The 12,524-nt window shown below is 45.3% G+C and overlaps 1 protein-coding gene across 5 annotated transcripts in view; it reads left to right on the forward strand.

Annotated features, from left to right (window-relative positions):
- The window catches only part of cntn3b (contactin 3b), a 59,087-nt gene that overhangs the window by 35,440 nt on the left and 11,123 nt on the right, over positions 1-12,524 (forward strand). For all 5 annotated transcript variants that reach the window (XM_048254775.1, XM_048254777.1, XM_048254776.1 and 2 more), the window contains 10 exons: positions 1,111-1,295; positions 2,592-2,728; positions 3,720-3,849; positions 4,451-4,601; positions 5,148-5,275; positions 6,499-6,674; positions 9,500-9,617; positions 11,042-11,200; positions 11,468-11,617; positions 12,217-12,287. In XM_048254775.1, coding sequence (XP_048110732.1) covers positions 1,111-1,295; positions 2,592-2,728; positions 3,720-3,849; positions 4,451-4,601; positions 5,148-5,275; positions 6,499-6,674; positions 9,500-9,617; positions 11,042-11,200; positions 11,468-11,617; positions 12,217-12,287 — 1,405 coding nt within the window. The remainder of the gene's footprint in view (positions 1-1,110; positions 1,296-2,591; positions 2,729-3,719; positions 3,850-4,450; positions 4,602-5,147; positions 5,276-6,498; positions 6,675-9,499; positions 9,618-11,041; positions 11,201-11,467; positions 11,618-12,216; positions 12,288-12,524) is intronic.

The raw sequence follows: 12,524 nt of genomic DNA on the forward strand, positions 1-12,524 counted from the left end.
ACCACACCACTTTGTTTCCTTGCATTGTGCAAATGGAGATGCAAGGATTATGCCCTTAGGACTATACTTAACGGGATTTACCCACTCATAGTGCTAAGTGTTAGCTGGGCAATGGGCTGAGACAGAATGGAAGATCTTAGAGCTAAAAAAGGGCCTCTCTTTCCAATAGCTGCTAACAGCTGTGCAGAGAAAAGGCAGAAGAACGGGGATGCTGTTGAACCCAATGATCAGTTTTCACAAGGTGTCTAGAGTCAAGCTTCAGAGAGACAGAGAGGGAGCCAGTTGTACAGATGCCATTGAAGGTGATCACATTGTGAAAGCAAACTTCTTTCAGAAGTTTTCTACTTAATAGAGTTAAAAAATAGCTACACTGGACAGAATGAATGTAATATACCAATACGCTGTCACCCAGACCTCACAAGGTTATAGCCTATTTGTATTGCAGTATTACTGAAGAAGGCAGTGTAGATATTTTTCCTTTTGAAGTTACTATGGAAAAATAATCCTGAATAAAGCTAAATTAGTGATGGAATAATGATTCACTGCCTAACTTACCGAGTTATGAATGATTGATTGGCTGAAATTGACTGATTGGATGGATGGATGACATTCCTGGTCCATTTTCACACATATTGGGGGGCAGCCGCGGCCTACTGGTTAGCGCTTCGGACTAGTAACCAGAGGGTTGCCGGTTCGAACCCCGACCAGTAGGCATGGCTGAAGTGCCCTTGAGCAAGGCACCTAACCCCTCACTGCTCCCCGAGCGCCGCTGTTGTTGCAGGCAGCTCACTGCGCCGGGATTAGTGTGTGCTTCACCTCAATGTGTTCACTGTGTGCTGTGTGTGTTTCACTAATTCACGGATTGGGATAAATGCAGAGACCAAATTTCCCTCACGGGATCAAAAGAGTGTATATATACTTATACTTATACATATAATATAGACAAGACTTCCATTTTATGTGTGAATTACTAACAGGGAGTGTTAACCGCATTTTAGTATTGGGCAATAACTTGGACAATATTCTGGAAATACGTCATCATTCATTCAAAATGGTTACATATATTGTAAATGAACTACAACAGCTGATTGCTTCTTGATGTTGATGTAGCCCAGTGCCAGAGATCAGCTGGAGGAAGACGTCTGGCGATCCGTTCCCCAGCAAAGTGAAGCTGAGGAACTCCAACGCCATCCTGGAGGTCCCCCGCTTCCAGCAGGAAGATGCCGGCACGTACGAATGCGTCGCCGAGAACAGCCGGGGCAAGAACACTGTGCGGGGAAGACTGTCTTTCCACGGTAGGTCCTCAGGCTGGCGTATTCTGGGCACATCAGTGTTGAATGCATATGCTATGTTTTTCACGGCTTGTTAAACATTAGACACCATTTATGTGGGGAAAAAAATAAATAAAAGTTGCTCTACAGGCATGGTCTAGTTGAATCAAGCATCACAACAAGGCTGTGAGCATGAATGTGGAGGCAGTGGAAAGCAGTGGAAGACAGTGGCACAGAAAAAAGACATCCTTTGAGTGTTGCGAATATGAGTTTGTTTGCGTCATGTGAATCAGTTCTCTCTTTCATATATATTTCTGTGAACAGTGATGGTGATTGGAAACAAGCTTTGTGCACTGCATATAAACATGTGACAACATCAACTCTTTTCTTATTTTCCTTTCTTCTTTTTGTTTTTGGTTTAAAACCTTGGACACTGCTGCGGAACTCTGAATGCCTAACGGGATGATGTAGATTTAGTGTGTCTCAACAAGGCAATCTTTTGAGAGTCATTATTAATGATTAGAGCTTTGTGTGCTGGTGTGTGAAATCAGGAGAGAGCAAAGGAGAGAGGCAGAGAGTGTGTGTGTGAGAGAGAGTGCACTAGAGAGGAGAGGAGAGACTTACTTGTGACCAGGGGTGAACGTAGTTTCTACTCATATAAGTACTACTAGCATAACCTTCACCACATCATATTGTTCTCTTCTCCTCTGAGTATCAGCAGAGCTGCTTACTTTTTTTATTCAGATTGGAGTAAAATTTGTTACAGGTGAAAGTGTGTGTTAGTTAACATTTTAAGATTAAAAAGTTAAAATATTGAGATACTGAGTAGCTCGAAATTCTGACTTGGTACCTCAACATCCTGACGCCCCCCAATTGGTGGAAACGGTCTTCCATAGCACAGATCTCGTCGTCAGTTTAATTTAAAAATCAATGCATTGGAGGAAGCATAGACAAACGTTAGGGTGGGAAAAGCCGTGTGTGGCATGAGGGAGTGGGATGTGCCAATGCGTGAGAGTTGGCAGCCCTGGTTTTGGCGGGTACTGTACCTGCTCTCCTCTCTTCCCAGTGCTGCATACTGCCAGTGAATATTTTAGTGGTTATGCAGCACTGGACCATACCGGCCTACTTTCACCCCTGCTCATAACTGTAAAATTGAAGCGAATTTAAATTTCATCACAAGTGTTAAATAGGATTGCTTCTTCTAAATGAAGGAAAAATGCTTAATGCAAAACTTGGAGACTTTACTTAAACTCACATAATTTTCCCTCTTTTAGACTGTGCTCACTTTTTAATTATTTTTGTGGTTTTGCACTTTTACAGCCAAGCCCCACTGGCTCCAAACGATGATGAACGCAGCCCTGTCGATCGAGGACAATTTAGCCTGGGAGTGTAAAGCGAGTGGAAGACCCAAGCCATCCTACAGCTGGTTGCGTAATGGAGAGATGCTAGCTGCAGAGGTAAAGAAATCCCAATCTAATCATGCAGTGTACCGCGCTGTAAAAGTAGCTATAATGCTCCACAGTATGAATCCACACAGCCTGTTAATGCGAAAACATTGTGTGGACGTCTGTGGGGATTTATAGGGTACATGCTTTTGCACTTTGAGATTTTGAGACTCAATCATCACTTTTAAAGGCTCAAAGTGCAAATTAAATCAAAGTGCTGTGTTTTTCAACTCTTGGACCTCGGCATTCCACACGCTTGGTCAAGTCAGTACACTACATGGAGTTAGTCCTGTGATTCAGCAAAAACGTCATAATTGATTTCATAGATGCGCTGTAAAGAGGGTGAGAGTGCGCGTCGAGGCCGACGTGCGGAATATCTGCATACGGCCAGCATTTCCCGCTGGCCGCCGCGTCTCAGATGAACCAGGCAGGAGTGACCTCTTTCACTGCCACTTAAGATCAGCGTCCGTGCGCCTCGTCGGCATGGCAAACAGCTGATGGGGTTAAGCTTCCATGCGCTATTAGTGAGACCTCAGCAGAAAATATTCTGACCTTTCACAGTCACTTTTCCGACTGGACGCTCACGGGAAGTAAATAGCGTATTAGTGTGCCACTGGTATTGTCAAGACCACTTTTCTGTTCATCACAGCTGCAGGTCAGCGTTTTTTTTTTACCCAGACACCACCCCACCGAGCGCACACTCCCAGCCCTCCCTCATGCTCCACCAGCTACCCCCTACCTCACCACACACTGCCTCCACCCAAACACACCGCGTCTACCCACCCCAATTCCCAGCCAAGTCCAAAACCACTCACACCGTAGACTGGTCTTCCAATCATCTTGACAGTTCTCCGGGCCTCTCTCTCTCTCTCTCTGCTCTGTCTCTCTCCTCTGCTCCCATGTCTCCTCAACAACGTTTGAGTAATTGTATTTATGCCTGCTCCCATAATAGGCTTGCCCAGTCGGAGTGCATGCAGATTTGTGTGCTGTGTTCTCCCTACAGGGCCGAGTGCAGATCGAGAATGGCGTTCTTTCCATCGTTTCATTAAACCTGTCAGATGTCGGGATGTATCAGTGTGTGGCGGAAAACAAACATGGCATTATTTATGCCAGCGCCGAGCTAATGGTGTTAGGTAAGATTGCTTTGTGCATTACTTCTTCATCCCATTCTGTGCGATGACAATCTTGTCCATTGTTAGGGCCTTTTAGAGATGATGTAGCTCACCCAACAGCTCCTAAGAACATCTGAGAGAAAGCAGGAGCCTAGATAATATCATATATATCATCTCAAGAGTTCTTTTGCCTTTGAAGCCCTCATCATATTGATTTCAATACCACCAAGAAAGGGATTACATTGTGGCATCAGAAGACTGTCTGCTGTAAATGACATATTGATTATTTGAGTAGCTGCAGGGGCATCTACATAACTAACCCATCAGGAGGGGCAGCAAAGGCAATTTTAAATAATAAAGGTTCGCTCTCAATGCCGAGCACAACATAACCACAAAGCTCCGCAAAGTGTGACTGGCTGGCTTCGGTGCCTCACAGAGAGAAAAATAAAAACACCAAATCACCCCGGCAGCGTTTTTAAGAGCCTGTAAAACCTCTTCTGTCAGAGGGGCGATGGAGACTCAAGCTGCAGAGTCGCTGTTGATTGTTTTTAATCACTTTTTTTCATCATGGTTCAAATTCGCTGATCAATCGCGCACATTTGTGATTATGTGTGTCACGCAGCTGCACCTCCGAGCTTCTCGAAGAGTCCACTGCAAGTACTTCAGAAGGCGCGCTCAGGCAGCGAGGTAACCATGGAATGCAGGCCTCAGGCCTACCCTCAGGCCATCAGTCTGTGGAAGAAGGGAAATGAGATTTTGCAGAGAAGCGAAAGGTAAGAGGGACAAAAATGGTTTCCCCTGGTTTTGGAGACAGAGTGATGTTTTAGCTTGTTTTTTTCCCAGTAGTGCAATTTCATTTCAACAGTGTGAAACAGTCTAAACAGAACAGCACGCACAATTTGTCCTCTCTCAACAGCCACCACAGTGGATTTTTTTTTACCTGACGTGTTAGCTGGGCTTTCTCCATATCAGAAACCAATCTGAAGGACAATGCTAATTTATTGCAAGGGTGGCAGGTGGTATCAGCTTGGGAAGAGATATGAAAATGTACCGCTTTCCGTGCTTGTGTCTCAACAACCACTTACAGTGTTCTCCATTTCCTCTCATTAACAATTCATCTGTTTTACAGTCAATACACTGTTTCTCTCCAAAGGCTAAAACAGGGGAAAAGATATGCTAATATCCAACAAAACATTACTTAGGGCTTTCCAGGCCCCACGAGAGACCATTAGCTCCAAGAAACTGAAGTGCACTATGCTCGGGCTGTACAGCACAGAAGAAGATGCATTGATTGTGGTTTCTTCTCTGCTCTCCCTTAGGATCACACTCTTTCCCAATGGTACTTTGAAAATTGCCAACGTGACCAGGAGGGATGGAGGAAGCTACACATGCATTGCTAAAAATCAATTTGGGACGGCTAGCGCAATGGGAAGGTTGCTAATTACAGGTAAAATCACACCAATGGGGCACTAGCACACTGTCACAAACCTGTAAATATAGCAGCCAGGGCCTCAAGCGAAAGGTCGGATCCCATCACACACAGCTGTATTGGATTATCCTTTTTTTTAGGTTCTTTGTATTTCCCTTCACAGCGTAGCAATATTTTTGTCAAGTTCCTTGGGATTTAGGGTAGAAAAAATGTGTGTAAGCCAACCACAGCATCCCTAGACACATTTGCACAAATTGAGTGTCCCTCCTAAGATGGATCACCAACATTTTGGCAAAATAACTTTAATGCTTGTCTCACTGCCTATTAAAATCATTTTGAGAGGATTATTTTCGCCCGCGGCTGTGCACATACATATATATATTTTTCGTACTCTGTGTTTTGTTGTTATTAATCTGCTTTGTCACTACCACTTCTAGCAAATTTGCTTTTGGATTTTATTTGCAGATCTATCCTCTTTTCAGGAGATCTAGTTTCTTCTGCTTTGCAAAAAGGTTTCTTACAGATTTACAATTATGGGTCGAGGCTCCTCTCTGAGATCTAATTCAGGGGTCATTACTTATGGTTCAGAGTATGTAATGTGTGAGCTTAACCCTCTTAAGCATGTATGTCTCCGTTGTTTTGTTCATTAGCCGTTTGGTATGCACCGACCGCTGAACCCACTAATCGGGAGTAATTTAATTATGGTGACCTCTCACTCACAACACACCCATACTGCAAAGCACTTTATGCACGACATGCTGGTAGTTTTGCTTTTGCAAACATTTTCTTAACTCTAATGTTGTTGTGATTTCACTGTTCCATAGACTGATAGATAGAAAGAATACAGATCCCTCATCCTAAAGCCTGAGAGACACTGCACAATCTTGGACCCGATTCAGTTGGACCCGTCTAACTTTATGTAACCGTCAGCGGTCCAGTTCTACAGTAGATCGATCATGTTGGATATCTGGCATGTCCAAAGTCTTTGTCCGCTGCCTTGCAGCTTGAGCACAGCAATCATGGCTGATTGAAATATGTTGTGTAAGTTACCATGGTCATATGTGACTGAGAAACGTCTCAGTGTCTGCAGCTTAAATGGAGCCATAGAAAATAGATGGCTCCTCTGTCTCTCTAAACTGTTTTCGAAGAGTTGATGGAACACTGGGGCAGCTGCCAGGTGCGCTGTCTGATGTAAGGGAAGCCGGTCCTCTGATGCCAGAATGTTTTGACTCTTTGAACAGAGCCCACCAGGATCACTGTGGGACCAAGCAACATGGAAATCATTGTTGGCGAGAGCATCGTGCTTCCCTGCCAGATAGCCCACGACCCGGCTCTGGATGTGTCCTTCTCCTGGGCATTCAACGGGCAGCTTGTGGACTTTGATCGGGATGGCGATCACTTCGAGAGAGTAGGCGGGGTGAGTCACACACTGGTGGACTGAGCTATATTTGTTTATGACCACAGAATTAGTGAGCTTCTATGTAATGCAGCATTTTTGACATTGACATTTCTTTTGTTTCTAATGCTCTCTATGATGAAGTAATTTGCTGAATAGACAGAATTGTCATAGTACTGGTAGTTTTACTGAAAGTTAAGTAAGCCAGTTGCCACAGATTCATAACTGCACATTGTGTGAATTTTAGTGTGGGCTTATATAAATGAGCATTTTAATCTAATCCTACCATAAAGGGGACATTATGACTGACTGAAAACTGCTTCCACTGCATAAAACCTAATAGCAAATTTCCCTTTTTTTTGGAATAAGCTTCAAACTGACGCATTTGAAATAGTAATAAAGAATGGCTCATAGATGTAAGCTGCTCATTTATTTTGTTTTATTACCTTTTTTCCTGTTTGTCCGAGTCTGCTGCTCATTAGTAGAATAGCTGAAGGTGTGTAGTGCAGGGTGGGTCCTCTCCTCCAGAGGTTCTACATTTAAACACACAAGACTCACCGTGCAAAATGAGTTACCGTTCTGTGAGCTTCTCAACAGAGTGATCTCAATGCAGTGCAACTGGGAAAGGCCCTCATATCAATTAAAACTCTTTTTCTCTCTCACACACACACACACACACACATCCAACCTCCCTCATTTCCCCCCTCGGGGAGAACATTTCTTATCATTACTCTGTTCTGTAATTGAATTTGCATACCTATTTATGTAACTCATGCCCTGAAATAATTTACTAATGAGTTGGCTGGTGGTAACCAAGGGCAAGGCTGGATTGGCGGGTTTGAAATCGGCACACAGAGATAAGCGATAAGAAACAGGCTCTTTGTCGGACATATGTTCTTTTTAACAGAAACTGACTCGCTTTTTTGTTCGTACATTGTCTCTGGCATTTTTTTTAAAAATCAGTGTTTGATAAATGTATTATTCATCCAAGGTCCATTGAAGGATATGTACTGCAAACAAGACTGTGTGTAGAGCCTAGGCAGATAAAGTCGAGTCACTGCTTGTTGAACATATCCCCAATAGTGGTCATGTAAAGTTCAGGCTCCCGCTTGCTTATAAATGGCAATTATAGATGACTTTGACATGTGCAGACGTGCGTAATGAGTTGCCGTTTTCACAGATTCGGTGTCTTCTGCTCGGAGAGAGATTAACAGGCTTCTGATGAATTCATTAGCATAATTAAACCGGATCTGCCCCATAACTCCCTGGCTTTCAGGGGCGGAGTGGAGAGGGGTGGGAGGAGGAAGCGCAAGTGCGAGCAGAGAGATGATTTAACCATTGATTCCCTGCGAAGGATTACTGGTGGCCAGCATATAGGCAGAGCCCCACGCCCCTGGCTTATTTTAGCTGGGGAACTGGCCTCTGGTGTGGCCGTCTATGCGCCTCGGCTTTCTCATGGCCCCTGGAGGCCTCTTCCAGATCTTCGTGCCTTCATGCGCAATTGGAGCCCAGCTGAAGCATGCTCACAGCAGCCATGGCCCTGGAAAGCCTGACGGGATCTGGCACCCCAGCACTGTCTCTAACCTGGATTATGCCTCAGTTGAGTCTGGGACTGTGCGTGTGTGTGTGTGTGTGTGTGTGTGTGTGTGTGTGTGTGTGTGTGTGTGTGTGTGTGTGAGTGTGTGTGTGTGTGTGGGAGTGCATGCATGTGTGTGAGTGGTGTGGTGTGTGTGTGTGTGTGTGTGTGTGTGTGTGTGCGTGTGCATGCGACTCAACTGAGCAGCAGTTCAAAAAGAATCCCCAAGGATAAGACACAACGTGAGGGAAAGTGTGAAGAAAGAAAGAGAGGAGTATGAATATTTCCGAAGCCTGCGGTTTTCTGAGAAGATGTTTCTTTGCAGGAAATTCTGTGTGAAATAAAACTATTTATCTTTTACTTCTTTTTTTTTCTTCAAATAAATCATGCATTTATGTGTAAATATATGATGCACTTGCATCAACCCACTTGAGAAATTGAATCCTGGAAAAACAGAAATTAAAGATTTTAATGACTGGTGATTTCTGACCCTGTTAGTTTTAAGATAAACAAATAAAAAGCAATGCATTGATACCGATAGAGAGGGAGAGAGATGGAGAGAGAGAGTTGGAGAGAGAGAGATGGATAGAGAGGGGGGGGATGGAATGAGAAAATGAGAGAAGCACTGTTTCCAGCAGTAGACTCTTTATTAGGCCTATTTGTTTCTTGCACTTGCACTAATGTTCACCTCCCTGCGCAGGGTGCTTTATCTGAAACAGTATTTGCCCACACTGTGTGACTGTGTTGCCGCTCTAGCCTAGCGTTTGGGCTCTCATAATCAGGGAATAATTAGGATCGTCTTACCAATTAGAGGATGTGTTTGCACAGTTGCTTCTGGTGTGGCAACAATGGGGGGTGGGTGATATTTGGGGGGGGGTGACAGATCCTGGAGGACAGGCCACTGGATGATTTGTTGAAGTTGTCTGTGTCCATTCTCCTTCCTGTCTAGCTCCGTCACCGAGTCCTCCGAGTCCTTCTGTGTCGGGGTGTGAGTGGGTTTGGGGCTTGTGCAATGTCTCACTGGAGCCTCAATGCCGTGAGTCTCAGCATGGCAGGGGCTGATGTCTACCAGCATTCATAGCTCTGTGCTCGGCTCACAAGGCCAGAGAATCAACACTTTTGTTTTCGCTGTGTCCCTGGCTTAGCCTCATTAGTTTCTGCTCCCCGAGAATGTTTCCTAGCAAGCTGCAATTAGCCAAAATCAAAAAGCCACGTTGCTCCATCGTCAACCTGTGGTCATGGCTGTGTTTTGTGCATTTCCTTTTTACAGTCTATTGCAGGGGATCTGATGATTCGAAACATCCAGTTGAACCACGGCGGCAAGTACGTCTGCCTTATTGATACTGACGTGGAGCATATGTCAGCGGATGCCATACTGATCGTTAAAGGTAAGAAATTCATCTTTATCAAGCCTTGAGCCAGTTAGCTTTTTTTTTACCCACAATCCATTTCAGTTTCACCATTTATTTGTTGGGAAAAGTGTTGTCCTGCTGCTGCACACCCAGTGGTATTGAATGGAATGCTTATAGGATTGGATTCCAGCTATCTCATGGTTCCGTAATAGAGGCACATAGTAGAAGGTTCATATTATGATTCCATTAATTATTAATAGCCTCCATCAGCCTGTGAAATGAAATATGAAGTGAATTTCTAAAATTGCCTGTACAACCGCAGAGGCAATTACACATACAGGCAGATGTAGCCCAATGTGTGGACATGGCATGTACAGATCTAATCATCTCTGTATAAACAAAGTATGTATGTGTGTCTGGTGGTATGTGTATGTATGTGTGTACAGGTGTCTGGTGACCCACATAAACCCTATATGACAGATGGACTTGGCAACTCGCGTGTAATTAATCACATAATATAGCCTAGTCGTGCAAACAGTATTCCAAGAAAAAAACAAAATATTTTTTTGAAGACCAATGATGGGCCGGCGCATGAGCAGCAGATGCTGATTGGTGGTGACAGCGGCAGCGGTTGCGGTGTGCGGCAGTTGATCTACATTGGTATTCCTGGGCTGCGGCCGTCATCATGTGTGTCCCAGGTGCTTTGGAGAGAAGCTGTTTATCACACAGAACAGCTCTAATTGGCTCATTTACACACTGCACACTGAACGCAGGCACACACGTGCGTGTGGCCCCACAGAAATGTATATGAGCAGAGCAGAGCCGAGCAGAGCAGAGCAGAGCAGAGGAGAGGAGAGGAGAGGAGAGGAGCGGCCGAGAGATGTGGAGCTGAAAGATGCAGGCGCAGGAAAACAAAACATGGAGGCATTCTCAGAACCTGAGACGTGGAGGCATAGCGCAGGATGGGGGAGGTGCACCTGCCGTTATTCACAGAGAAGCCATCACATCGCGGGGGAGGGGGGGAGGGGAGGGGTTCCACTCCGTAACCTTTGATGAACCTGCCGTGCACTGTTTGCATTCATGTGACCCTCCCTCACCCTGCAAGCCAGCAGTGCAGCGAGCTGAATCAGGAGAGAAACACTGCTTCACTAACTGCAGGTGCTGCGCTTAGACTGTGTGTGTGTGTGTGTGTGTGTGTGTGTGTGTGTGTGTCTGTGTCTGTGTGTCTTTGTGTGTGTGTGTGTGTGTGTAATGTATACTGTGTGTCTGTGTGTGTAATGTATATACTCTGTGTGTGTGTTTGAGAGAGAGAGAGAGAGATTGTGTGTGGTTGCTGTGTGTGTGACAGTACGTTCATATGTGTGTGTGTGTGTGTGTGTGTGTGTGTGTTGTGGAGTGGGTGGATGCTGTGGTGGTCGGAGGCTTTGATAACCAGGCTCCTGTATCTGTGTGCTTGCCAGGCCCCCCTGGGCCCCCTGAGACGGTGCTGGTGGAGGAGATCACAGACAGCACGGCGCAGCTCTCCTGGACACCCGGCCGGGACAACGGCAGCCCCATCACAGGCTATGTGGTCCAGGCCCGCACCCCCTTCACCGTGGGCTGGCAGGCAGTGGACACAGGTAACATGGGCTGCCAACCACAGGACTGCCCCAAGGCAGGGAGGGAAATAGATATGACAGATTTATGCTGAAACTGACCTGACATTGCAGGAATATTTGAAGTAAAGTATAGTTTAAGTTAGATTGTAATTAAATGAAATTTGTAATAATAACGTAGTACACAATCCATTTTGTTTTGTTACAACCCATTTTGTGCTTGTGTGTATGCACCTGTGTGTGTGTGTGTGTGTGTGTGTGTGTGTGTGTGCGTGTGTATGTGTCTACTAGTCCCAGAAGTCATCAATGGAAACACACTGACTGCCACAGTGGTGGGCCTGAACGCCTGGGTGGAGTATGAGTTTCGAGTGGTGGCCAGTAATAGCGTTGGGATGGGAGAGCCCAGTCCACCGTCCCTAAAGACACGGACCGAGGATGCTAGTGAGTCCTGTCTCTTAACACACACACACACTCACTTATACACACACACACACACACACACACAAACACACACACCAAAAAGTACACTCACTCATGCTCGGATGACTACACACACCCCTGACATTCACCACTTTTTGAAGCGGTTGCTGATTTGACAGATTAAATATGATGGATCATTTAGTTTGGAGAGGCAAATGCACACATGCGGATGCACACGAGTGCTCCACAAATCTGTAGCGGCGGCGTCTTGCATTGCACAAAGAGCTGTCAAGCAAAATGGTGTGCATAGATATTATGCTTAACAGAGAGTAGCTTATTTATTCATTGTGACATTTGGCATTTTTGAAAGACAACATTCTCTTTAATAAATAATAAATAAATAAAATGGACTGCCGATGAGTTCTGTGAAGAGGGAGATTGGGTGAGTGAGTAACTGAGATAGGATGAGGGGGGTCGGGGGGGGCTTTTAAACATAAAATGAATTTATAAAGCTGTGTCAGGGAGGGGAATATATTGGCCAGTGGTTGAGCCTGTTTAAGTGAATGGCGCTGTAATTGAGCTCTTGTGGATTTTTTTCTCCCCCTCTCTCCACCCTGCAGTCCCGGATACAGCTCCCACTGATGTCGGAGGCGGGGGCGGCACAAAATCGGAATTAGTTATAACATGGGAGGTAAGTCATTTGTCAGCTTTTTACTGTTCGTGCCACAGCCCGATAATGGCTTTGCTTAATTGTCCAGAATCGAATGAAGCAATTTTATGATCTCTAGTAGAGCGAAACCCCCCCATCCCCCAGGGCCCCCCCCCACACACACACACACATCCCACACCGCCTTTCTCTGTGCCATGGCCTCGAGGCTTCCTTTCACCCCTCTTAGCAGCAGGTGGGGGGTACTAAGCTGACGTCATG

This window comes from Alosa alosa, chromosome 10 (genome assembly GCF_017589495.1).
Source record: "Alosa alosa isolate M-15738 ecotype Scorff River chromosome 10, AALO_Geno_1.1, whole genome shotgun sequence".
NCBI classification, from domain to species: domain Eukaryota; kingdom Metazoa; phylum Chordata; class Actinopteri; order Clupeiformes; family Clupeidae; genus Alosa; species Alosa alosa.